General features: G+C 48.3%; 1 protein-coding gene across 1 annotated transcript; it reads right to left on the reverse strand.

Annotated features, from left to right (window-relative positions):
• Positions 1-3,984: 3,984 nt before the first annotated feature.
• On the reverse strand, positions 3,985-11,792 carry LOC144165634 (uncharacterized). Its single transcript, XM_077695486.1, has 4 exons — positions 11,703-11,792; positions 10,857-10,976; positions 4,612-4,708; positions 3,985-4,282 (listed from the first exon to the last, which is right to left on the reverse strand). The coding sequence occupies exons 1-4, from the start codon at positions 11,790-11,792 to the stop codon at positions 4,245-4,247; spliced, it is 345 nt and encodes a 114-aa protein (XP_077551612.1). The 3' UTR covers positions 3,985-4,244.
• Between the last annotated feature and the right edge of the window lie 13,905 nt (positions 11,793-25,697).

The raw sequence follows: 25,697 nt of genomic DNA on the forward strand, positions 1-25,697 counted from the left end.
AAAAAAGTCCACAGGTACAAGCAACCCGACATACAATGAGTTTTAAATTTCTTGGCAATTCATTAGGCCAGCACATAGTCGTAACATCCCCACTCAGGTGAATTGGCCAGTCACGATGATAGCTGCTGTCAGAAGCTCATGGCTGTTTCACCGATTCCCGTTTGTCTTAAAACAATGCTGCTTAAATTACACACTGGCCAACTGCACCTCATCGAGTATATTTTACGCTCCTAGCATTCTGCAGTAGCCTTGTTTAGTGTTAAAGAACTACGTATTTGATCACATGTGAAGACTGCGATTTCTGTTAGAGCATTTTGGGCTTTCAACCTGAATTGGTTGACGCTCGTCAGTTCAACACTGGCTGCAAACTTTTATTGTGGTGTAATAAACATAAAACCTGGATAGAGTAAAAATACTGGAGTAAATTATGCTAGGCTTATACATTGCACAGCGTAGCTGTAAACATCAAAATTCAACTTTTTAGGTTTCACGAGGAAAAGCTCAGCATAACTTGGGCCAGCTATGAAGGGTAACTGCAGTGTAGGGCTATAGGTTAACTCAGGCCACCTATAAATCTTTGACATGCTTCGAAATCTTGGCACACAGGCATTTTTTTTGTTCTACCTAAACCAATGCTTTGGACTTTGGCGAAATGTTTTGTACGGGTTAAACTGCACAATGCAATTGCAAATAAGAATTGACCAAACGTCTGTTGAGTCCATTCGAGAATCCAGTGCTTGCCTAATATCGAAAATTGCATCCAGCAATCGATTCAAGAAATGTACTTGTATGTCCAAGAGACAAGCTCAAATAAAAAGTTACCCTACTTCAACTGCATTCCTTGCATATTGATTTATTTGAAAATATTTAGCACGAAAACAACAGAATGGTACCAACAGGCAGTGCTGTCACTTTTCGTGCTCTCTCTCTCATGCTGTGTTGTTTTTCCAGTTTATTAATTTTAAAAATATGCCACATTTGCCATTTTAAAATGGGTTGTTGGGCGAGTTGGTTCATGGTTTCAAGAAAATTAAAAAGAGCGCAAAGGACGAGGACACTGTGTCCTGTCTACTGTGTTTCTTTGTCCTCGTCCTTTGCACTCTTTTTAATTTTCTTTGCCATTTTAGTTGGTTTTATTTGTTTTGATGTTATGCTGTGTTGCCAACGAAACTTTGTAAATGTCTTCCTAAGAAAAAAATAAGAATACCTAGCATTTGTAAGTGTATGCTCTTGAGGGATAGCAACTCTCACTATATGAAAGTGAAGCCAAGAAAACACCAAAGTCATCACAAACACTGAAGAATGTTTATTGACATGGCATCACATCACTTGCTGGACAAGCAACAAGGCACCATAATGCTGCTCACACAAGAGTGCGAAGTATGCGCCGTGGCTAAAACCACTTGATAAAAATACAAGCAGGCGCTTATCTGCCCCAAGGTGACCCTGAATGAAAATGTGACATGCGCAACACTGGAAATCAACAAAAGTTATTGGGTCAGGCATAAGCGAAAAGTGCGGGCAAAAGTCGAGGGCACTTTCATGTGTTGGATGACGAGACTGCTGGCACAAGACGGGAAGGATCGAAGGGTGCTAACTCAGTATTGTATGGTTACAAATACGTGCAGATTGCTACTCACTGGACCAAAAGTGCTTGAAGACCCTGATTTTAAAGCAAAACTTTCTATGTCTCACCAGTGGAATATGCCATGCCAAAAAGGCATTACAGAAAAGCCAACTTTCTCTGACAATGATAATGATCGTGGGTAAAGAAGTGCAGAAAAAAAACGCTTCCTGCAGTCAGAAACAAATCAGGACCCTCGCGGTGTGAAACCAACATCTATTCCGTGACACCATTGCAACATGGTCAAAGTAGTTTGAATCTGGATAGCGGTGCATCGAGATGCAAAATTAGACAAAAATGGTGCACCTCACATTTTAATGACGACGACAGTTTGAACGCGAAGCTTTCGTCGAGCAAAATCAAGCGGCGAAGTTTCAAAGCCACTGCGATCAAAAGTCCAAACAGCATGCAAGTAAGTGATAGCTGAAACAGGCAACGTCCAAGCTCAGATGACAATCTAGCAAGAAATACCTCGCGAGAAAACTGAGTTAAACTGAAAGACAATTTCTCCTACACACCCTTCCCACTAACTTACAACCAAATTCCTTAAATGATCTCTTGCGTCCCTCCTACCCACCTAATTTAGCGGAGGCAGTGTGGGACACACTCCTGCATTTCATATACCGACCCACTATTTTTCCCTTGCTATTTCCCACCCATACCCGTCGTGAACTTTAACTAATCGCTACTTCTAAGGGGGTCTGATGCACTAGCAAGAGGCCCCCGGGTGTTTTTTTTAACAGTTCAAGAAACGTTTAAAAAAAAAGCCATTATTGTCGCAAGACAAAAGCGTGCACGTTTTTTTTCCTTGCAATTAATTACAGCAACTAATGAACACATGACAGAACAAGTAACAGAGAGCAATGATGAAACTGACAACCACAGATTTGCACATAACTGTGGAGAGGAACTCTCTGGATAGGAGACGGAGCAATAGAAGAGCACAGCAGCTGCGGCTGAACCTTCCCACGCAGCTGAACAGAGACGAAGAATACGGCAAATGGACAAAATTAAGGGTTGGGAGTCTTAGTAGCCACTGTACTTTCTTATCAACCAGGCGTGTGGCTGGATGGTATAGATGAACAGCAACGTGGGAGCTAGAGGACTGCTTGCTGGCGACACTACTACCACCCAGTAGTCTGTACTCCACAGTACACAGTAGGAGGAAACAAACTGGAAGTGGGACTGCGAATTGCCATGATGTTACAAATGAAAAAAGTGCTGCGTGGCTGTCACAAGTCAAGGTCAATCACCCTTAAGGGGAGGTGCCAAAACCCCTTAGAGAGAGGATGAAGACATGACATTTGAATCTAGTGGCTAAAAATGAACCATTCATGTAGCACCCCACCGCAAAAGGGGATTGATCTTCACTCATTTCCTGAAATAAAGTTTAAAAGCAGTTCATCCAGGGCAGTTGCCACCAGCACCCTAGAGTAGTATGGTGGAAACACACCACAATCTTTGCTTTTGGGAGGTCTTTAAAACTCAAATTCTTTTTTTCTAAGTGGGCACCTGGTCTTAAACAAAAAAAAACATGGCTTTTACAGTTAGGACGATAAAAATTGGGTGATGCATGGGGTTTTTCATTGAAATTGTAGATATGAAGTTTGTTTCTGTGTAAAACAACTACATTAAACTTTATTTGGCTTTTATGTTTGATTTTTTGACAGCCTTTGTAAAAAAACTGCTTGAGGGATGCAGCTGAACACGGTACCGGTGAACTGTGCACAAATCAAGGACTGACTGCCATAAGACTAACATTATCATTATATATGGTCTGTATCAGAAGTGACAGCTGTTTGAAGTTTGGGCCTGGACGGCAACACCAGTTTTCCTGGTTCCCATTTTCTAGGCCCAAACTTCACATGGCTGTAACTTCTGCTACAGACCATATATAATGAAAATGCTAGTATTACTGCACTCCTTGACTTGTGCACAGTTAACTGGTACTTTATTCAGCTGCGCCCCTCCAGCAGTTTTTTTATAAAGGCTGTCGTAAAATCAAACATAAAAATCCAAATAAATGTGAATAGAGTCGTATTACACAGAAACAAATTTCATATCTACAGTTTCAATGAAAAACCACGTGCATCCCCCGATTCTTATCATCATAACTGTAAAAATAAAGTTTTTGATCAAAAACTGATGTTCCTTTCTAACTCGAAGCTTTCTGGCCAGCTCCGGCCTCGAAGGTCAGCTGCGCCTGATCAAAAGGACTGTCAACGCGGCTTGAGCTCAAGGCATCCTGGAATGAGGACACCTGTCTGAAGCATTTTGCGCATTTAATTAAAGTTTATTCTCGCTCGCTCTCTTGCGACTTGAGTCAAAGTCCAAAATCTAAACTGCTTCGACCCTATCAGAAGGGCGCAGTCTGACAGACAATGGTTTCATAATGCAAGGGACACTGGTTCCATTATGACCATGGAAAGCGTTTTTTCTTGAGGTGCATGTGCTTTTGCTTATCATCCTCATCGCTTTGTGAAAATCACTGTGTAAAGTTAGCTTTCCTGCAGTGCATTATGTAGCCACATTGAATGCAATCAGTGAGGTCCTGAAAGCTTCACTTTAACAACAGGAGTTACGTGCTCGTCAAGACCCTCGTCTCACAGCAAACTTCTCTTCACCAGCAGGCACAGGCTAGAGCCCAGTCAGCAGGTGCTGCAAAGACATGATGAGAGTATTTAAGCACGAACCTCAAGATGGAAAGGAGGCGGAGCAAAGAGCAAGAAAAATGCATCAGGAGGAGACTGCAAGCTCTGGGATGAGCAAACTAGGTGTGGTGCTGTCAGGACACTGATGTCGCAATGGGAACAAGCGGAGCCAATAGCGCAGTTGTTCCAGCCTCCTCTGGAACAGTGATTCAGCTGATACGCCAATGACACGCCAACAGTGACACGCCAATTTATAGTTATATTCTATATTTATATTAAATGAAGCCAGTGCACGTGATGCCATCTCCCGAGTTGTGCCATGCTTGCACCGCTCACCCCCTTGCTGGTAGCCATGTGCTCGTACCGTGGTCAACCTCAAGTCTTCACCCCTTTCCTTTGAAATCCTTTGTGTGCACGCACAACTCACCACATGCTGTCGAAAAAGAAGAAATAAAAACGTGCATCACTAGAAAGCATAGCTGCTACCCCAGCAACAAGTGGAGGGGGCACCCTTTTGTTTGTTTTGCCCGAGACGACTGTCCAGAATGGCGGATTACCAGCCCGCGCATGTGCAGATTGCTAATAGAAAAAGGCCCACTACCGCAATCTCATCGAGTCTGACGTATCACAGACGCTGCGGCACATACATGGCGGCGCACACACAGGGTCGCCCACTTGTGGGCTACACCAGTGAATACAACCTATGAAGTGCTAGCATTATCTAGCTGCAGTCAGCAACACTTTTTTATATGTTTACACGTACTTTCAAGCGTTCGGAGGGTCAAAATGGCTGCTTGTCCCTGCTTCTGACCGATCATCCATGGGTCGATCCCACCAATCTGGCTGCCACAAATCACAGTAATAACGCGGAAGTCTTCAATTGTGGGCCGGACTGACACACACGATTCGTGCCAGGGCTGTCAAACTGGCGTGGCAACTTTCTGATCGCGGCGTTAACACGCCACAGTGGTTCGAACACTTGCCCAGTATGAAGGTAGCTATTTCTGTCGTCGTTGGTTTGTCGCATAATGCATGCTTTACTGATGTTTAAGTGCAAGACCTGGCAAGCTTCTCTAGCTCGCCCAGAATTTCTCGATACGCAACTCTGAGCTGACGTGTGAGCACGTCTGTTTGTCGTGTGGTTCCTTGTTAATGAGCCAGACCATGCAACTGAACGGTGCGAATGCAGATTTGATGCTTTCAGCGCATTTCACTCCTTTCTTCGATCAACAAGAGAGAAACTGTCAGTAATGCTCGTAGAAAGACGGGGCGAGTCAGAAATGCTGCTTGGACACTTCCTAGTACCATATAAATAGTGTACTTAATCTTACCGGGAGCCAAAGCATCATTTTAGGTTTTAGTGAAGCAGACCAGAAAACACCCCTGCCCTTTTTCTTGTCCTTTCTCTTTGAAGCACTCCTTTGTTTATGTATTGAAAACCAATTTGTGCAGCGGCACACTTCATTAGTTATTTATGTATATGGCTAATTTTTTACATTTTAACATTTATATGTTCTCATTGTAGTATGATACTAATCTTGATCAGTGCATTTTTGAAGCAAAGGTGGTTTTCTTCAGGTGGCAGTTCCTTTTCTCTACAAAAAAGGGCTTGCTGTAAACAGGATCAAACAACAAAAAAGGAAATCTGTTTTAAGTAAGGAGGAAAAAGGTTCACGTCAATTTATAAGGCTGAGACAAAGATTATGGCAGTCACTACACGTGCTGCGGTTCCCGTAGGGCTAACAAGCGATTTGCAAAAAACTGGACAACACTTCCCATGGTGCGGAAACCGAAGATGTACTCCTGCAATTAAAACGCGGAATTATCACTGCCCCTTCAAAGGTAGATAATTGAGCCATTTTGGCACTTGATCTTTAGAAAGCTTTGATCGCGTATCACACCAGGCTATTTTGTGTAACGTTGCCACTTTCACTCCGTGTCGCCGCACATACAACTATATCCGTAACTTCCTTTCGAACCGCACGGCTGTTATTCAGCTCGGTGACCTACAATCCGACACTATCCATTTCCCAACCATTGGCACGCCTCAAGGTGCAGTATTATCCCCACTCCTATTTAACATTGCCCTAATCCACCTTCCCAGTAAGCTCGCCGCGATCCCTCGCTTACTCCACAGCATATACGCCGATAATATTACGCTGTGGACCACCAGAGGCAGCGACTTTCAAATCGAGGAGGTTCTCTAACAGGGAGCTGACTTAGTTACCGCCGCCGCGCAAGTTGGGCTTGGATGCTCACCTGAAAAATCTGAGCTTTTAATCCACCCCGCCAAATCAACCGGCAACCCGGCCCAGACACCCACCATTGAGGTCCGCATTGATGGTAGGGATGTTCGCCAAGTGGAAGTCCTGAAAATACTTGGGCTCTGCATACAGCGCAATTTCGCAAACATTAAGTACCTAGCACAGCTGAATTCTCAGGTGAATCAGACGATCGCCCTCATCCGCAGGATTGCTGCCCGCAACAAGGGGCTCAAAGAAACGGAGCGTATCCGGCTGATACAGGCATTTGGGCTCTGCCTTCTCACTTACTCCCTCCCGTATCTCTTGCCCTGCGTACCGAACTCTCTAAAGTCAACTGCCTCATTCGAAAGACCTAAAAAACGGCGCTACAAATCCCTCAGAGCACTACCACTGCCAGACTCGAGAAACTCGGCATTTACAATACTGCGGAGGAACTCATTGAAGCCCACCTTATCGGTCAGCTAAACAGGCTCTCATCCACCCCCACCGGTCACACTCTCCTAGTTACTCTTAACCTTAAAGCCCCTATCCTCTGTGATGACAGGCTCCCGGTACCAGCCGACATTCATGGCTCCCTCACTATCCACCCTTTACCGCGCAATATCACCCTGTTTTCAACAAGCAGCCTAGGAAACTACGAGCACAAGCACTTACAGAGAAATACCCCGTCCACCCCACTACGGTTTACGTGGACGCAGCTTGCTATCGATGGCAGGATGCATACGCTGTCGCAGTAGTAATCAACCATCCCAACACTCCTCCTCTTAAATCCCTAACAGACCGCACCAACTGACCGCTGAGGCGGAAGAGGCGGCAATAGGTGATCGGTAAAAAGTGCAAATGCTCATGGGTGCATTGTCAGCTCCCGCGGAGTTCTGTTACTTCCGGTTCGAGAGCTCTCCTGGCCTCCCATATGCCGACGGCTTTCACGCGCGCTTGTGCTTGTTGTTTATCTGTTTCCACTGAAAAAAAAACCGCTCATGCATCGCACATTCAATGTGTAACAACAATGAATTCTACTAGGGGCTTCTCTGAAAGGTTAGCACTCTGTGACAAATAAACAACACGCACACACGTGCGTGAAAGCCGCCGGCGTACGGGAGGCCAGGCGAGATCTCGAACCGAAAGTGGCTGGAGCAGACAACGTACCCATGAGCCTTTGCACTTTTTACCAGTCACCTATCGCGCTAGCCCTTACACATAGGCCGCCCCCTATCACTATCATCTCGGATTCGAAAACGGCCATTCGAAATTACGCCAGAGGCATGATCTCGCCCCTGGCGCTCAAAATTCTCCTCAAAAATCCTCCTACCATACAAATAAAGCTGATCTGGACTCCGGCCCACTTGGGCGTGGGGGGAAATGAGGCAGCACATAGGGCCGCTCGAGAGCATACCGTCCAAGCAGGCCCTAGCCTCGAACCCTTTCACGGAGCCCTATCAGCTTGGGACAGTCTCTTGACCTTCCAAGACATTACGGCACATTACCGCCTCTCACGCCGCCAGCTCCCCCCCGCACACCCGGATTTATCCAACAGGGAAGAACGGCTATGGCGACTGGTGCAAACCCATACCCTCCCATGTCGCTACCGCCTGCACCGTATTTATCCTTCCGTGTACCCCTCCACCAACTGCACGGCCTGTGGAGCAGTGGAAACACTGGACCATCTTCTTTGGAACTGTCCCCACAACCCCTATCCTCTCTTAGCAGACGGTGGGCACTGGGCTGAGGCACTGGGCAGCGTCGACCTGTCTACCCAGCGGGTGGTGACGGCGAGGGCTGCTGCGGACACCGGTACGCCGGTCACCACGTCCCCTAAGGGGCCTTTAAAGGCTGAATAAAATGTTTGTCCTCCTCCTCCCATGGTGCGGTCACATGCGGTTTTGCCCAGATGGCATCTGGCCCCATTTTGTCTGTCTGGCAATGAAAACTGCCTGCTTCAAAATAACTAAGACATTTTTTAGCCACATTTATATTCAGGCAGAAAGTGCTGTGCAGCCATTGCATGTAATGTTGCCTAGTATGAAAAATTGTGCTCAATAGGTTTCTGAGGAAAGCTGGTTTCGAGAATTGCATTGTGCCATAGGACAAAACAAAATTAACTATAAATAAAAAACAACACAACAAAAGTCCCGAGTTTTGCCACGCATATTTTTGTGCTCCTTTTCTATCATGTTTACAACCAACATGACCATACGTTTAATTACATTGCACCTTTGGTCTCATAGGTCACCCAGAAAGGAAAACAACTGAAGTCGATTAAGTAGTGTAAGGAAAATTCACTTTATATTGTAAAACAACAACAGTATTAATGTATTCTTGAAAGCGTAAGAAACAACAGCCTCGCCTGGACCTTTTGCAAATGTAAAATAGTTTCTTCTTGTCTTCTTTTTATTTTATGGTGAAGGAATGGGGCTGCTTCTTTTCCTGCAGCTTGTTAAGTTGGCCAATTTTTATGTGATCAGGTATCTAAGCATTCAGGAGTAGACGTGTCCTGATCAGGTATATCTTGAGTCCAACTGAGTAAAGCGTATTCTGATTTTTATCATGCTAACGGTCATATTCCGAATGCTCCCCATGAGCACAAACGAGTTGCAGTGAATGAATGAAGATAGCATGGAATTCTTTTATCAGCACGTAAATGCCTAAGACTAGTTCACATACTTGAGCAAATCACAAGCACGGCATAAACTTAATGCGGTTGCCCAGCAGTTGGGCAACACGCCACTATTTAAACTAAATGCATATGCTACTCGATAGTTTCCCTCCAGCTTAGAGACTGCCTTTTCCATGTATTTTCTAGTTCATAAATATACCATAGAATGCTTGGCTGCAGCAGCTCTCATAAATTACAAAAGGACAAGAATAAGATGGGCATTGCTTCCACAGATGATCCCTTTGTATCATTCCTGACATGAAATAGCCAAGTGAATCTTTGGACCTTGGTAACGAACTGTTTCAAAGCACAGTGCAAACCGTGATGAACAAACAGCACTGCGTCAGGTGCATAGCCTGCGACACTGTGCAGCTGAAAAAAATATCTATGTCTTTCTGCTTCATTTTCCTGTGTCAACATATGCAAAGTGCCTTTATTAACAATAAAAGCAGGGCGGTAGGAGGAGTGTAAAACGTTTAAAGAGCTTACGGCAAAATAATGTGACGCTTTTTTTAAACATTATGTATGAGCTGCCTCACGTAAGAGGCATTTCTTACAACATTCTTAGCCCTGTATGGCTTTCTCACACAGCTTAGATGTCGTGCGAAAAAGGCAACTTAGTCTAACAGCTCAAGGCGAAGTAGGTGCACCTTCTGCCGTTTGCACTCAAGAGTTTACATGAGAAGGCATTAAGTAATTGCATCATAATCGAGTAAACTGAGGTCACTTTGCACTATGAGGCACAGGGCAGTGTGGTAGACCTCTCACTCAAGGATCTTTAGCGTAAACCAAGACATTGTGTACAGAAGGTTATTTTTTTTTTGCTTTATAAATTCAATGCAGCCCCGGCAGCCAAGAATAGAACCCAAGACATTGTACTTCCCTGCAGCCATAGGAAACCATGTGAGATCTGAGCAATCTGGCACCTGAGAAATCTCATTACGATGAATAAAGCTACCGTGCGATATTACTTAGTGTTTACAAAAACCAAGGATAGACAGCATAGGGGCACTAGATACATCCTTGCTTACACAAAACTCAAAAGTAAAATTTAAAAAAATATATATATATATATGACGCGGCCATCCGAGGCACGGTATATCTATGGTGTTGACTAACACCATGTACTGTGCCCTGGCCGACGACGTAATTTATGTTCCTGCCTCCACTGGAAGCTGGAAAGCACTGTAAACGGCCCTGCGGTCAGCCTTAACCCATTACACGCCCAAGACTACAGTGCAAACTTTGTCGTGACGGAAACCACGTACGGTGCTGTTTGCACGAAGGTCACGCCAGCCCACCTCATAGATTGGGCTATATCGGTAGTGCATATAACAATTTCTGGTGGGACTTCACTAGGTGGTACATATAGCATCATCCATAAATTTTCAACAGTAAAAAAATGAAGGTAGTAATTAAGCAGTGCATGAGCTATCCCTACCTCTTCATTGTTTCACTAGCTACTGAAAGACTTGTATTTGAAAATGTCAGGCTGGAATGGATGCATAGACCAGGTTGGTTTTTTGACATTGGCATAAATAACTAAACTTGATTTTTAGTACACACGCTGCTGTCTTCATGGCTATCAACTACCGTGTTACTGTAAACCCTCGCTTGAAATGTACACGGAGTGAGAACGCGCTGGTGGATCTAAAGTATACCATCAAATAGAAGCCAGGAAAAGTCGGGAACCCGTTTGGTTGTGACAAGTGGCCTGCACTAGAATGGCAGGATGAGTGCTGCAGGCAGGCTAGGGGCACCGTGACTGCAGTCAGGAGATGCTGCAAGAGAAATAAATGGAACATGAGGAATGAAGCACCGTTGAGGCAGCAGTAAATAAACAATCTAGGATGACTAAAAAAAGGGCAAACGAAAGCGAAGACCACACAAGCAGTGCTCTTGCCCGCCCTGCGTTATCCGGGTCGTTCCCGCTGAATTTCCATCGGTTATTGAACGCCGATTGATGAGATGAAAACACATAACGACGTAAGCATTCCTTGGCAGGCACTCCTGACAGCAAAAGTGCTGGATGCAGCAACGAGTGCAACAGGCTAAAGAAGCGTGTTACAACGCCCTCACGAACCACACGCACACACGAAAACCTTGCCAACAGGGACCTGTCACGCTCCTAACTTCACCAACAGATCGTACTGCAAGTTCATTTTCGTTACAGTATTAAGATCGGTTAGCACAAGGCACGTTGTCTAGAAAAAGCGTCGAGGAAAACAGGTGATGTTAATGACGCCACATTAAAGAGACAATAAAACGTCATGGGCGAGACGGGTTTGCAATGCGAGCGAGTTTCCGCGCCGTGCAACAAACCGTCACCAGCTCGCGATCGCCGACAGACGCGAACGAGCAGCATAAACAGTGACAATAATGCAAGACGGGGAGAACGCGCCGTTAAGAATTTCGTAAACGTCGCTAATGTAACTGCCGCGAGCAGAAAGCAAGCTTTGCAGTAGGAGATATGCGAACTGATTGCAAACCCACCAAAAAACACTCACCTGGTCGGCCGATGGTGGACAGTTGAACGCCCACAGATAACTGCAAAGCTGTAGTGCCAGAAGACGCTGGAGCTGTTGAACGACAACCATCGCCAGTTTATGAATTCTTGCGTCGAAACGCGACTACTTGAATCGCTACGGCACGTACGCCGTGTAGGCAGCACTCAGAAAAAAACATACCGCGCGGGAACGCTGCGAGCAAACGTGACGTCACATCCGCCTAGCGATGCTCCTCACCCGCCCAGAAGGTTGGTTAATTCCTCTCCTGAAGGGCAGGTTACACCACGGAGCAAGATAAGCAGGAGCGCCGACTTCGCTCTCTCCGGCGGGCTCTTAATGTCCATCACTCGCGGAGCACAATGCAGATGGCGCAGCGAATGGCGCAGCACCGGCGTTCCCCGTGGGCCGGCGGGCGCGTTGGCGGAACGCATTCCGTCGGCTTTTGTCGTCTGCTTCGGCGACGGTAGTTTTTGGCACGGAGTGCTTTGAGCCTGCTTTGGCGCCGCTTCGCATTCATTGCGCTCCCTCTTCGCACGGCTTGATTAACTTATTCGACAGCACCTTCTGGGTAACCCGGACCCGAAGGAATTGAGTGGTCGTACGGCAATGATACGTTAAGGATTGGTTTGCATGGCGGAAAAACAAAATGTAGAGACCACATATGGCTGCTATTCAAATACTACCTTTTGTGCAGTGCTTGCCGAAAATGCGACTCCGTTTTGTAAATTTAGTGAACACCAGTTCGGCTCCGTTTAACAGGTTTTGCAAAATGCGAAAGGAGCAACTGGTTGTGATCAATAGCGATTATAAAAGTTCCCTCAGCCTTCTCGCAGTTCTCCAACTTATGTCCAAAAAAAGAGTGTGCCTAGAACACGGACCGGCACTGGCACGCTCACCAGAAAATAACTGAAACGCGATAACATCACCCGCGACTGCCCGCGACGTAGCAATCTGCTCAAGATTGAGGCCCTGACAGTGCGGTCTTTTCACAAGCCTTCATTTCGCGATATTTGAATTCGTCCGGGCCCTATATCTCTGTGGTGATGACTCGCCAAAAGAAAAGGTTTGACGAGCCGGTTGTTTTGCTGGTCAGCCGCTTAAAGAAAAAAAAAAACGCCGGGAACTCTCGTAGGCCCAAAATTGCAGCCATACAAATCGTAGCATTTTATTTGGAGTCCACGGCGTTATCGACGAGATAACACGACCGTAGAGCGACAGTGAACATCGGGCGGTAAGTTGCGGAACGAGTTACAATGAAGAATGCGTTTGATACTCTTGGGTGCCTTATCAAGCGGACAGTGTTTTTGTATACTTAATACAACAGGGCAGCCGTCCAATTCAGTCAATAGCACAGAAATGTGCACTATTGCCGTTTGTCGATGGAGACTTCGGGCGACCCTTGTAAGAGGTGTTCGTACGCAGCAGCAGTATAAATAATTAAGCATGCGGCCGGAGAGCGGGCTAACAACAGAGGGTAACTTTTGTGCTGCATCGATTTGTCGTAAGCAGAATCACGCTAGACTGCATGTTGTGGCGTTGCATATTACTCTTTCTCATTCTTTGGTGCTTCTGAAGTCGTCGTCGTTCAGTTGCGTCTTACATCTGCTGGGTTAGTAGAATATTTTCAGCGGGTCTTCATAATTTTTTTAATGAATGTATAATGATGTTCTTATACTCTTGTGTATATTTCATTTTCCTGTGTGCTGGCTAAATGACCTCAAGTGCCTTTTATTTCTGTAGCCCCCCTTACCCCATGCTCCACCTGGAGCCTGTAAGGTTTTTCTAAATAAAATAAAATAAATGTCAGAATAAACACTCCCTGATCGGGAATAAGCGATCGCCACGTATGCGGTGGCGTGCAAATATCAGCGCCGTCTATTGCGGCTGAGCACGAGTGTTTAAATTCCGCGCGTAAACGCATTCCTCCTGCATAGTAGGACAGACATAAGACAGACGTCGCTGCTAAAGAAAAGACGCCTCTGGGGAGAGCGAAGTAGGGAAGAGCCATGTACAGAGGCACAGCGACGAGAGGGCGAACGAAGAAGGAAGAGAGCAATGGGAAAGCTGGGCGGCCGGCTGCGCGTGGACATTATCGGCCCGAGCAAATGATTTTTTCTGGGCCACAGTCGGCGCTCCTCTTTATATCTTGATTGTAGGGTTTAACGCGCCGACGCAACGCAGGCGATGAGGCGCGCCGTAGTGGAGGGCTCCGGATTAATTTTGACCACCTGGGGATCTTTATCGTGCGCCGAAATCTCGTACACACGGGCGTTTTTGCTTTTCGCCTCCATCAGAAAAGCGGCCGCCGCGGCCGGGATACGAACCCACGACCTCGTGCTCAGCAGCGCAACGCCTTAGCCACTGAGCCACCGCGGCGGGTCTTCTTTATATCTTGCTCCGTGGCGTACACTTATATAAAATGCTTGATCAAGAAGCGACGCCAATCGTTTGTATTGATGGACTTTTTTACGCTGCGTCGCCACTGAGCAGAATGATCGTTTAAGGGCATCATGCTAGCTGCAATTAGCCTGCTTCGCGCTTGCATCCCGAATGTAGCAGATAACACGGTGCTCAGTGGTGACAGAGCATCAAAATACGCCACAAAATAAATGACCAGCGTCGCTTCGTTATCAAGTACTTACCCCAACAGTAGGCCTTACTCTCACATTCTCTGAAAGAACTACGCATGCGCGCAGTTTACTGCAAGGCCAGCCGGACGGGGCGGCATGCATCTGACGCTGTGTGTTCCATTGTTCGTATTTCCTTCAATCCCCCGCGTACCAAGACATGTCGTCGCAGACGCGTGGTTACAGGGTTATCACTATTCGCGTGATCTTTCGGCGTGGTGGGGAAGCGTAAAAGTCCCGCCCCATTCCTTCCATCAGCCTTTCCAGTCGTGAGCGAAGAGCAGGATTTATAAACTAATAAAAAAAACGGCCCAAACGGAATGCCGAAAATCAGACCGCCCCGTCCAAAAGCGAGCGCAGAATATTGCAGCAGCAGACGACGCCTGCCACCGGATATTCTTGGAGACGTCACAAAGAAGCGAGGCGTCATGTGCAGTCACGCTCTTGCGGTGCGAGGAGGTGGACCCAACGAGAGGGAATCGCGGTGCTGGCGAAAATGTGCTATTTTGATTTGCAATAACTCCACCAGTACTCACCACTTAAACACTTATGGAAGGATGTGATAACTCGGACATTGAAAATGTGAACATGTGGCCAGAAATTGTGAAAATGTGTCCTGAAAATGTGAACACCGATGTATCAGTAAAACCTCTTTCAAAACCTTTTTGAAGCACATCGCACCACCCGGAACCTGAAAAAGCAAGTCACCGTCAGTTAAAGACAGGGCGCTATGGTGTAAGCCATTGCGCACGTTCCAAATTTTTAACGCTGATGTCATCAGCGCGGGAAGCATGTCCAGATAAAAAGCTACTCTTGCTTTTTTCACTGCATCGTTGTACAGTCTAAAGCCTTATGACAGTAAACACAGGAGCGTGTGCCGCTCAATACATGCAGAGCGCTCTGGTGAGAGGCTGGCGCGCTCTCGCAGTTCGTGCGGTTGGCGGGCGCACTCCCTGAAAGCGCTTTATCGCACGGCTGCCTGCTGCATTAGTTACGTCACGGAGGATAACAATTTTTTATCCCCCTATCGGGCGTGAAAAGAAAGCGTTTTAACGTGTTCGCTCCGTTTCGCGTTCGATAAAAAGCCCCTCATCGGCACATGTATTCTCTGGAATCGTTTCCAGATATCTAACCTATCTACCGCAGCAGACAACAGCGCAACCTTCCGTTGTCAGGGAGTGGATGCGCCAAATGTACGAGCTACGACAGTTCGCCATCCCATCGCTAGACCGCTCTGCATGTACTGAGCGACACGCGCTCCCGTGTTTACTGTCATACAGCTTTTGACTGTATTCCGGAGCAGTTCGATCATAAATAGCCCGCATAGGAATCTTTCGCTTTTTTTTAAGTGCGAATGCACTTCTTAGTCGAGCCTACTTCGTCCGCCGCCGTCCGTCCGCCTCTCCGGCGCGGCAGGTGTTATCGGGAACCTCCTCTCCCCTAGCAACGGAGATGAGCGCGTGCCTAGCAACGGCGCCGGCGCTGCGGCGGGGAGCGGCGGGCCGGCGCGCGGGCAGGCGCGGCGGCCTCGGCGGCGGTGCGCTCCTCCTCTCCACGCTCCCCTCCTCTCTCCTCAACGTAGCGGCGTGAGCTACTCTCCTCCTCCTCTCTCCTCGCAGTTTCACTGCGAGCGTGGGCGCCTCCTCTCCACTTCGGGCGGGAGAGCGCTCGCTCGCTTCGCGTGCGCTTCGGATTTCTGACGCGTGGTACTTTCTTTCTGTATATTTGTGTGTGTGTGTGTGTGTGTGTGTGATCTCTCTCGACTACTCATTTACATTACCGGACCGCGCAATCAACTCGTGCATTCGCACTTTCCCATTCTCCCCCTCGGGGAAATGCGGGGGAATTTTTAACGCAGAGCATTTCTTTAACTCACATGTAGCGTCCGCCGTCCGTCCGCAACAGCTCAGCGCGCAGGTGCGCCCTCTCCCCCACTCCTCCACTCCCGCATCACGCTACCCTCCTCGCTCTCAACAACAGGTCCGCACCCCTCCCCCTACACTATATATATAAAAAATAATAGCTATCGGCGCCTGGTTTTGATCCCACGACCCTGTGGGAGGAACGCGAGGTACAGGCGGTCACAGAATAAACCGGACCAAGCGAGCGGTGCGCGAATACTATCGGCGCGACACCTTCCGGCCCAGCGCCTGCTGTCGAGACAGCAGAGGGCGCATGCGTGTCCCTCCCTAGAGTTTGTGCATTTTAGTTCCCTTGATTTCGGCTGCAGCACTTCGATCCTCTCCAATGCGACGCGCGCCGGCGCGTTGCGCGGCGCGACTACCGACCGGGCGTGATGCATGTCAGCAGCCGGCAGCGTGCGCCATGCGCTGATGCCGCGTAACTGTGCGTTCATCTGAGAATGTTCGTTCGGCGGTCTTTTTATCATTTTATTGACAAACGCAAACTGGCGTTGAAGAAAGGCTGCGATAAAGATTCACACATGACTCAACCAGTACTGGTCGTTATGCGACAAATAAACTCTTTCCTTCCTACTTTCTTCCCTCCTCCCATCTTTAAACCGCCTCTCATACGCCGCACGGGAAAAACTCGAAATTAAAAAAAACATCGCTGTTTTTAGTTTGAACTAAAAACAGCGATGTTTTTTTTAATTTAAAAACAGCGATGTTTTTTTTTAATTTCGAGTTTTTCCCGTGCGGCGTATGAGAGGCGGTTTAAAGATGGGAGGAGGGAAGAAAGTAGGAAGGAAAGAGTTTATTCGCTTCGGAAAAATAGACCGAAATACACAGCTGTCGGTTGAGTGAATTGCTATAGAAAAGCAATGAGGCGTTTCCTTCCATGTCACCCATTGGACAGTGATAGCTATGATGCGTATAAAGCACGTAACTCGTCCTGCATAGTCATATTCGTGAAGAATGCCTTCCCGCGTCCCCATCGAGCAACGGAGGCACATCGTGCGACTTTTCGTCGAAGGGAGTACTCAGTGGGAAAGTTGCCACCTCACCGGGAGGTCTGGGACTTCTGTAAGCCGCATTATTCAAGCTTACCGCGATGATAAAGGCAGACTCATTGACGCAGAGCGCAGCGGGCGGCCTAAAGTCACCAGTGAGGAGCAGGAACTACTCATTATCGCAGCCGCTGTGGCAGATCCCCTCTGTCTGCAAAAGAAATTCTACAGGAGCTGTCATTGAATGTCTCTTGCGAGACCATTCGAAGACGACTGAAGGAGGCGGGACTCGGGAGTTGCGTGGCAGCGCAGAAACCGCGCGTGACGGACCGCCAGAGGCTGGAAAGGCTGGAGTTCGCCCGGGCAGTGGAGCGGTGGACAACGGACGAGTGGAACGAAGTTATATACACAGACGAATCGACTTTTCCACTCGCTGGGATCAACCGCGGCGTGTTTGGCGTCCGATGAGCTGCAGGTACGAAACTAAACTGTGAAACGTAGCTGGTAATGTGCATCCTAGATGATATATAAACTAGTACAGTCACCATCATCATCAGCCTATCTACGCCCACTGCAGGGCAAAGGCCTCTCCCATTATTCTCCAATTGCCTCGGTCCTGTGCCAACTGCGACCAAGTTATCCCCGCAAACTTCTTGATCTCATCTGCCCATCTAACTTTCTGCCGCCCCCTGCAACGCTTGCCTTCTCTAGGGATCCACTCTGTTACCCTTAATGACCAGCGGTTATCTTGCCTTCGCATTACATGCCCTGCCCCCGTCCATTTCTTTTTCTTAATCTCTACTAATATGTCCTTAACACGTGTTTGTTCCCTGACCCACTCCGCTCTCTTCTTGTCCCTTAATGTTACACCTGTCATTTTCCGCTCCATTGCACGCTGAGTCGTTCTCAATTTAATGTGTAAGAGGTCAAATCGGGAGCACGGTTTAATGTGAGAATTGCTGAGCATTCCTTCGGGGGTCCCGAGTGCAACGCTAAGCGTAATTGTTAAGTCTAGCAATGCATAGCTACCTGTGAATAACTATATTTCGGAGCAACCGATATACAATGTCCCTCTAAATTTTATTCAGCTGGGTTCATTTGAAACGTTCTAATCGTAGTTTTATAGGCACCGTTTATTTAACGTTTCTTGTCGCTGTTTTTTTACGAAACACTTCAGGTAACCCGCATCGGATAACGGGGCTTTTGTAATTCCCGATGTGGAAAGAGGATGAAATGGATGCATAGTTTTATACAGGATACTGTTCGCCTACGTGGCAGTGGGGGTGCAGCCTCCCGCTAAAAAAATGTGCCAGTAATTTCAATCGATGTAAACTATCAAACACGGTGAATGTCCTTTTCTTGATTTATCGGGTATACCCTCCGAACATCTTCGAAGATATCTTTCCTCGGATATATCTTTCCTGAATGTATTTCTGTATTTAGCCCGATGGTATTTAGATACCAGCCCTGCTACATCCAAAGCGTCCTTTCCAGTGGGAGGTGCTCCGTTACCGTATGGGGCGCAATGAGTGCGGACGGCCTGGGACCTCTCGTCAGAATTTCTGGGCCATTCAGTGTTTCCCAGTACTGTAACATTATTTCGACAAGTCTGCTCCCCTACGTCCTGGACGGGTGCTTCATCCTGCAACAGGACCGAAGCCCTGTCTTCACAGCACGAGGCGTGAGCTCACTGCTCGAGGACCACGCGGTGCGACAGCTGCGGTGGCCTCCGTGCGGGGCAGACCTAAATCCGATAGAAAATGTGTGGGGGATTATGAAGATGAATCTCGGCAAACGAAATGACTGCGGTCGCACGGCGGACGAGTTGTGGCAGACAGTGGAAGATGAATGGGGACGCCTGCGCCCCGTCCCGAAATCATAAGGTCGCTTTACGAGTGGCTCCCCCGACGCATTCGTCAAATGATCAAAAACGACGTAAACTTCACACACAATTAATAAGGGGAACCACTCGGACAATCACCGATGTTCTTTTTTTTAAATGCAGAGCATTTCAGTAACTCACGATGTCACCCGCGTTGGCGTCCGTAGTCCGCGTCCGCATCGCTTCCCCTACACTATATAAAAAAATAATACCTGCCGGCGCCAGGTTTCGATCCTACGACTCTGCGGGCGGAACGCAAGGTGCACGGTACTCTACCAACTGAGCCACAAAGCCGACACAGAACGGAAGGTTAAGAACGTGCCTTATATCCTTGACTCATTCAACCATCGGCCAGAGGTGCGCCCTCTCCCCCGCGTCCTCCTCGCCTTCTCTCCGCTCGCAACGCCCTCTCTCGCCGCGTTCGGTTCGGGCGCACAACAGGTGGGGACGTGCGCAACACCCTCTCTCGCCGCGTTAGGTTCGCGCGCAAGAACAGGTGGGGCGCTCGCATCGCGCTCTCTCGCCGCGGTCGGTTCGCGCTTAAACCACATATGTCGTTCGCGCGCGCTGCGGTCGCTAACATCTGTGGCGTGATCGTGACGTCAGCATCACGCGTTCGCGTGGTGGCGATTTCGGCGCTATAACACTCTCTCGCGAGGGGCATTGGATTGGATTCGATTGGATTGGCTTGGATTGGATTGGATTAAAGTGGATTGTGTTGCGTCATAGCCGCGCCACGTTGCGTCATAGCCGCGCCACGTTGCGTCATAGCCGCTCCACGTTGCGTCATAGCCGCGGCAGGGGCTTCACGGCACGTTTCACCATCGACTTCATCGACAATGTCTACGCTGGAAGACAACAATTACAACAACAACAACCAATACGTAATCCATACGACTTGCAGGCGCGCCCCCCTGCAGAAATGCTCTGCATTTGATCGTGCCCCTCGCGAGGGGGATGTTTTTTTTGTACCATTTTCTAATCAGTGCACACACTCTCGTGTTAGGTCGTGATTGCCCAAGTTATCTTTGACCTCAGCTTTCAAAGCTGTTACACTAAACCAATGATATTCATATTCGAACATGAAGGGGGTAACACAGGTCACAGCTGTAACTAGAGCTTCTATGTACAGTTAAAATGCATTGTGCGTTTCGTTGTTCACCCTTCGCACAAACTTAAGACTACATGCTCATTAAATTCTTCTGAACGGAACATACCTATACCGACACACGTCAAAATATGCGACTACAGATCCCACAGGCTAGAATAGACTACTAACATACTGAAGCGGAGCTTGAACGCTCTAGTAGAATGTAAAACCATGTTGAAGCACACTAGGTTATCTAGAAGTTCTGAGTTTTTTGTTCCTAACCGAATAAACCTTCGCTGTATTCAGTTCTTGCTATCAACTGTGTTCGTCGCATAACGACCAGCACTGTTTTAGTCATGTGTGAATCTTTATCGCAGCCTTTCTTCAACGCCAGTTTGAGTTCCAGTCATTAAAATGATAAAAAGAGCGCCGAACAAACTTCTCAGATGAACGCACAGTTACGCGGCATCAGCGCATGGCGCACGCTGCCGGCTGCTGCCAAGCATCACACCCGCTCGGTAGGCGAGCCGCGCAAGGCGCCGCCGCGCGTCGCATTCGAGAGGAACGGAGTGCTGCAGCCGCAGTCACGGCCGGACTGGAGGAGCGGCGAGCGCGCACTTTGAAAGTGAGCGCCTGACGCTCCTCCAGTCCGGCCGTGCCGCAGTCAAGGAAACTGACATGCACAAACTATAGGGAGGGACACGCATGCACCCTCCGCTATCTCGACAGCAGGCGCTGGGCCGGAAGGTGTCGCACCGATAGCTATCGCGCACCGCTCGCTTGGTCCGGTTTATCCTGTGGACGCCTGTACAGGTCCGCGCAGAAGTAAACGGAGCACGGGAGCGGTGGCCGAACTGCATCGCTGCGCCGCGTATGGGCGCCGACGGGAACCATGGAGCGCTGGTCAAAGAGTGTGTTCGCAGTGCCCCCGCCGCCCTATCTGATATGTTTAATCGCCGCTCTGCTGACGCGTCATGCTCGGTGAGACTGTCTTCAAAAGCAGCGCGGGGCTATAGAGCGGCGCTGCTTGCATTGCCGCTCGCAGGCATCAGCGGCGAACGCATCCGCTGCTTATGAGCTGGACGAAGCTGCGCGCGCCCAAAAACGTTCCTTGTTGCGCGCTCTAAAGGGCGGCATAAAATTGTAGGCCGCTGTGATTTGGCAAAGCATGTCATTGCGATATAATTAATTTTAAGCCGGCAACAAAATTGCCCAGGACGATATATAAACCACATTCACGGATATTTTCGCTGTTCGGGAAAAACATCGCGCTTCCGACATTTTTTCTTTAAATATTGAGCTTGTCCCAAGTTATTGCTTCCCGTCAGTCCAGGTCTGTCCAGACGGCAGGGAAATAAAAAAAATTCCATGTGGTAGAAATTCTGTGTTACAAAACACCGTAAAGAATAGGTACAATCGTTGCCTGCTATTACAGCCGGCCTCACAGGGTGCATATTTTATTGTCGCATTAACCCTTTCACCCCCGTTGACGAGGATAGCCGTCATAAGATTTTGAACCAAATTAACCGATGACGAGTATGGTAGTAATCGGTCATGACGACTATACTAATCACCGGTCTTTTGGGGGCCCTCACGGCGCTTTTCTGTAAGACACTAGGGTAATGCAGTGAAGCCATCTTATCATTCAATGTGGAGTTTAAATCTTCAACACATTCTTAACTAATACAAGGTGCTCGTTAAAAATAATAACGCCGCTTTAAATGCAAAAACAAAATATGTGCCCTATGAGGCCCGCTGTAATAGCGGGCAATGATTGTATACGGTGTTCTCTAACACAGAATTTCTACCACATGGAATTTTTTTTATTTCCCTGTCTTAAGAACAGACCTGGAGAGTGACCGGCAGCAATAACTTGGGACAAACCCAAAAGAAAGAAAGAAACCCCGCAAGCGAGATTTTTTTTCCTGAACAACGAAAATGCTTGTGAATGTGCTTTTTATTTGACCAGGGCAATTTTGTTGCCGGCTAACAACTGATTACATCGCAATGACATGCTATGCCAAACCAAAGCGGCCTACAATTTTGTGCCGCCCTTTACAGCGCGCAACAAGGCACGTTTCAGGGCGCACGCAGCTTTGTCCGGCTCATGACCAGCAGATTCGGTCGCCGCTGATGCCTGCGAGCTGCAATGCAACCAGCGCCCCTCTATAGCCCAGCGCTGCCTTTGAAGACCGTCTCGCCGAGCATGACACGCCAGCAGAGCGGCGATTAAACATATATCAGATAAGGCGGCGGGGGCAGGGCGAACACACTCTTCGACCGGCGCTCCATGGTTCCCGTCGGCGCCCATACGCGGCGCAACGATGCAGTTCGGCCACCGCTCCCGTGCTCCGTTTACTTCTGCGCGGACCTGTACATGGTGCTCTTCCCACTGCGCCACAAAAGCGAAACAGAATCAAAGGGTACGAACGCGCCTTATATCCTTGACTCATTCAAATTACGTCAAGAAGCTGCTGATACACGGCAGCAGTTGCATCGATCTCACCTTCACCAGTTGCTGCAACGCACGACCACTGCTTAAAGTCCCCTTAACAGTACACTTTAGCGACCACGAAGCCGTCGTTCTCAGCGTCCAATACAACGACAACAGCAACAAATATATACCGACTTACAACAACCTACTCCTTGCCTTCACTTCTTGCGTCACACAAAAAAAAGAAAAATTGGGCCCATCTCTCCACGAAGGGCGACTCGAGTCGCAAAATCACGAAAGTAATAATTAATATATGAAGGAGATAATAATTAATAGTAATAAGCAACCCACCACCACCCCCCAAACGCTAACGTTAACGCAACACACCCACCCCCTACGCGACGCATTTACTCGACTTCCCCCTCGTGGGGAGATGGGCCCAATTTTTTTAACAAAGTAGCCTTTTCTTATTCTGTAGCCGTTTAAAGGAGCGTAAAACCTATCATTCGCTTACGAATTCTTTGTACGGAAACTCCCTCGTCCAAAACCGGCCCTTGAAACGCCCTAGGTAGCAGGGCTGTTTTCCGCGTCCTCATGAGGTAGAATGAAATTTTGGGATGGAAAACCGCTCGTTCGTGGCTGCCTGTTACCACAGGATTCAATTTACGTAAGCGTCACCTGCTGGCTTGAGTTATCAACAGCCGCATTGATGACCTGTCCCGCGGCCGACGGCCACAAGAAGGCATCCAGAGTAACGGCGTGATAATTAGGCCGCGATAGATAATGGTTTGTCTCAGTGGCATCAGCGCAGGTCAATCTGCCTCTAAAAAAGCGAAGGGAGAGATCAATGGTCTCTTTACGAATATTTTTCGTCTCTGCTTGTCTTGCGAAGCGTGACTCAATTCAGTGTGGTCGGCGCAAAAATGCTGGTATGGCGCGTCTGAGAGCGTTTGGCAAGTGGCCAAGAAATTGCAGCTTGCTGACCGAAGTGTAAAAAAGTGTAGAACGGAGAGTGGTTAGCTTCCCGCTAGCGGCCTCGGCAATGTGCAACGTGCCCGTGCCTAGAGGACAAGATCAGAGGACGGAGCAGTCGCCGGTATATTTTGCAGGGCTAGCCCAGACAGGGGCAACCACTACTGCACGTCCTTACGTGTGGGGTCAGGCATTTAAGAGATGAGCGGGGACTCACGTGTGGAAGAAGCGACGACTGCGCCTCCAGCAACCCTCCGGCCGGCACTCTCGCGTCACCACTGAGCTCCGTGCCTCGGTGGCACACGGCGGCGATGCAACCATGGGTAGACGGGCGCCGTCCCGGTCATCTTGCACTTGCCGCCGTGCTCGATACTCCTAAATGGCGAAGCCGTCGCTCGCTTCTCCGTTGTTGGCCAGGCCCCTTCGTCCGGCCATCCTGCTTGTCCTGGCGGTAAGTGCCGGTGACGCTCGTTCTTGCCCGATGCATGAAATACGAACATCAAAAGTTAAACTAAGCACGCGAGCTGTGGGCAAACTGGTCAAAGCTGCAGGCAAGCGCGATCGCGGAGTATCTGCGCCGTAGATAACGAGCGTGTGGGCACGTCGGGCTGCCCCGTCTCGCTGTTCTGACGCTCGTATTATTGCAGGTTCGAGCGAAATCACGCTACCACTTAGTTTGATAACAGCGCTTAGACAGGACACAGAGAAGGCGACACGAGACTGGGCGCTGACTAACAACCATTTGTTTGTTGTTAGTCAGCGCCCAGTCTCGTGTCGCCTTCTCTGTGTCCTGTCTTAGCGCTGTTATCAAACTAAGTATGTACCAACACGCCCGAATTAACACAGTTTTTCAGTTCACGCTACCACCACTGCTCGTCAGGAACGCTTTGAATGCTTCTAACGCCGCCACTTTTATTGGGCGGGACCACGGCGGGACTTCCGTGGTTCGCGATTCACTCGGCGGCGAGTTTTTGCGCCCGGTGGTCTAGTCGGTCCGGAATGAATTTCCCAAGTGCGGCAGAACTCATGCTTGGCTCGGAGAACGCATGAAAGAAAAATGCATGCGGGTATTCGATGCTTTGCTTTTGCCGTACAAATAGTTGCTTAACCAAGCGAGCAGGGTGAACACACTTCAACAAAAATTGGCTTTATTACAGGGAAGGAACAAACCTAAACATTAGCATCTTGGAAAGCCCCGTTTTCTTGCTCACGAAAAGTTGTAAAAATATGGCTCGGTGCACACAGCACGCGTAGTGAAAGCATGACTGCGAGAACAGAATGTATGGTTTCTTGAATGGACGTCCAAGGACGCTCACATGAATGTAATTGAGAACGTTTTGGAGAAGCCGGAAAGAAGTCTAGATCGTGTAAATTAAAGCGCAAGTGAAGGAGGCCTTGGTGAGGCAGTTAAGAAATTGTGAGACAACCACCGGGAGGGATCCGGATACGTTGACCCTTTGCATAAGTCTCTGCTTCGGAACATGGCTGATGTAATTAACATGAGCTGGAAATTCACCCGTTATTTACTGCTGTGTTGCTATTGATGGATAAATATCAACTCTTCGTTTTAATTGCCACCACCTGTGATTCGTTTAAAAGTTACCGATTCCTGGCCAATCGACCGAGTGCGTATGAGCCACGAAGGAAGGAATAACGACAACGACGGCAACTTTTGTTTCGGTGACAATGTGCGGAGCTAGCACAGCTGGTAGAGCACCCGGCGGGTACTGTGCAGGCCCGGGTTCAATTTACTCTCTAAAGCTGTGACCATTTTCTTGACCGAAGAACTACAGTTACAATAACAACAACGGCGCTCTGCCTGATGGTATAAACTGTCATAACAGGACGCTCTTTACTTGGGAAGTTTAGGAAGAATAGGTAAGAGCTAAATTAGTCTAATGGAGGGTTTCTTTTCGACTCCTTGAATTGGTCTCAGTTTAATTGCATGGTCAATGATTTCTTCCGGATATTTTTGGCCAATCAGGGAAGCCTTGAGTTCCTCAGCGTGTTTTTTTTTAAATCATCCTGTCCGGTGCATATTCTGCGACGCCTGTGTGCTTGTGAGCAGGTATGCTTGTTTTA

This window comes from Haemaphysalis longicornis, unplaced genomic scaffold (assembly GCF_048455015.1).
Source record: "Haemaphysalis longicornis isolate Haplotype H1 unplaced genomic scaffold, Haemaphysalis longicornis Haplotype H1 scaffold_1, whole genome shotgun sequence".
In the NCBI taxonomy this organism is placed as follows: Eukaryota; Metazoa; Arthropoda; class Arachnida; order Ixodida; family Ixodidae; genus Haemaphysalis; species Haemaphysalis longicornis.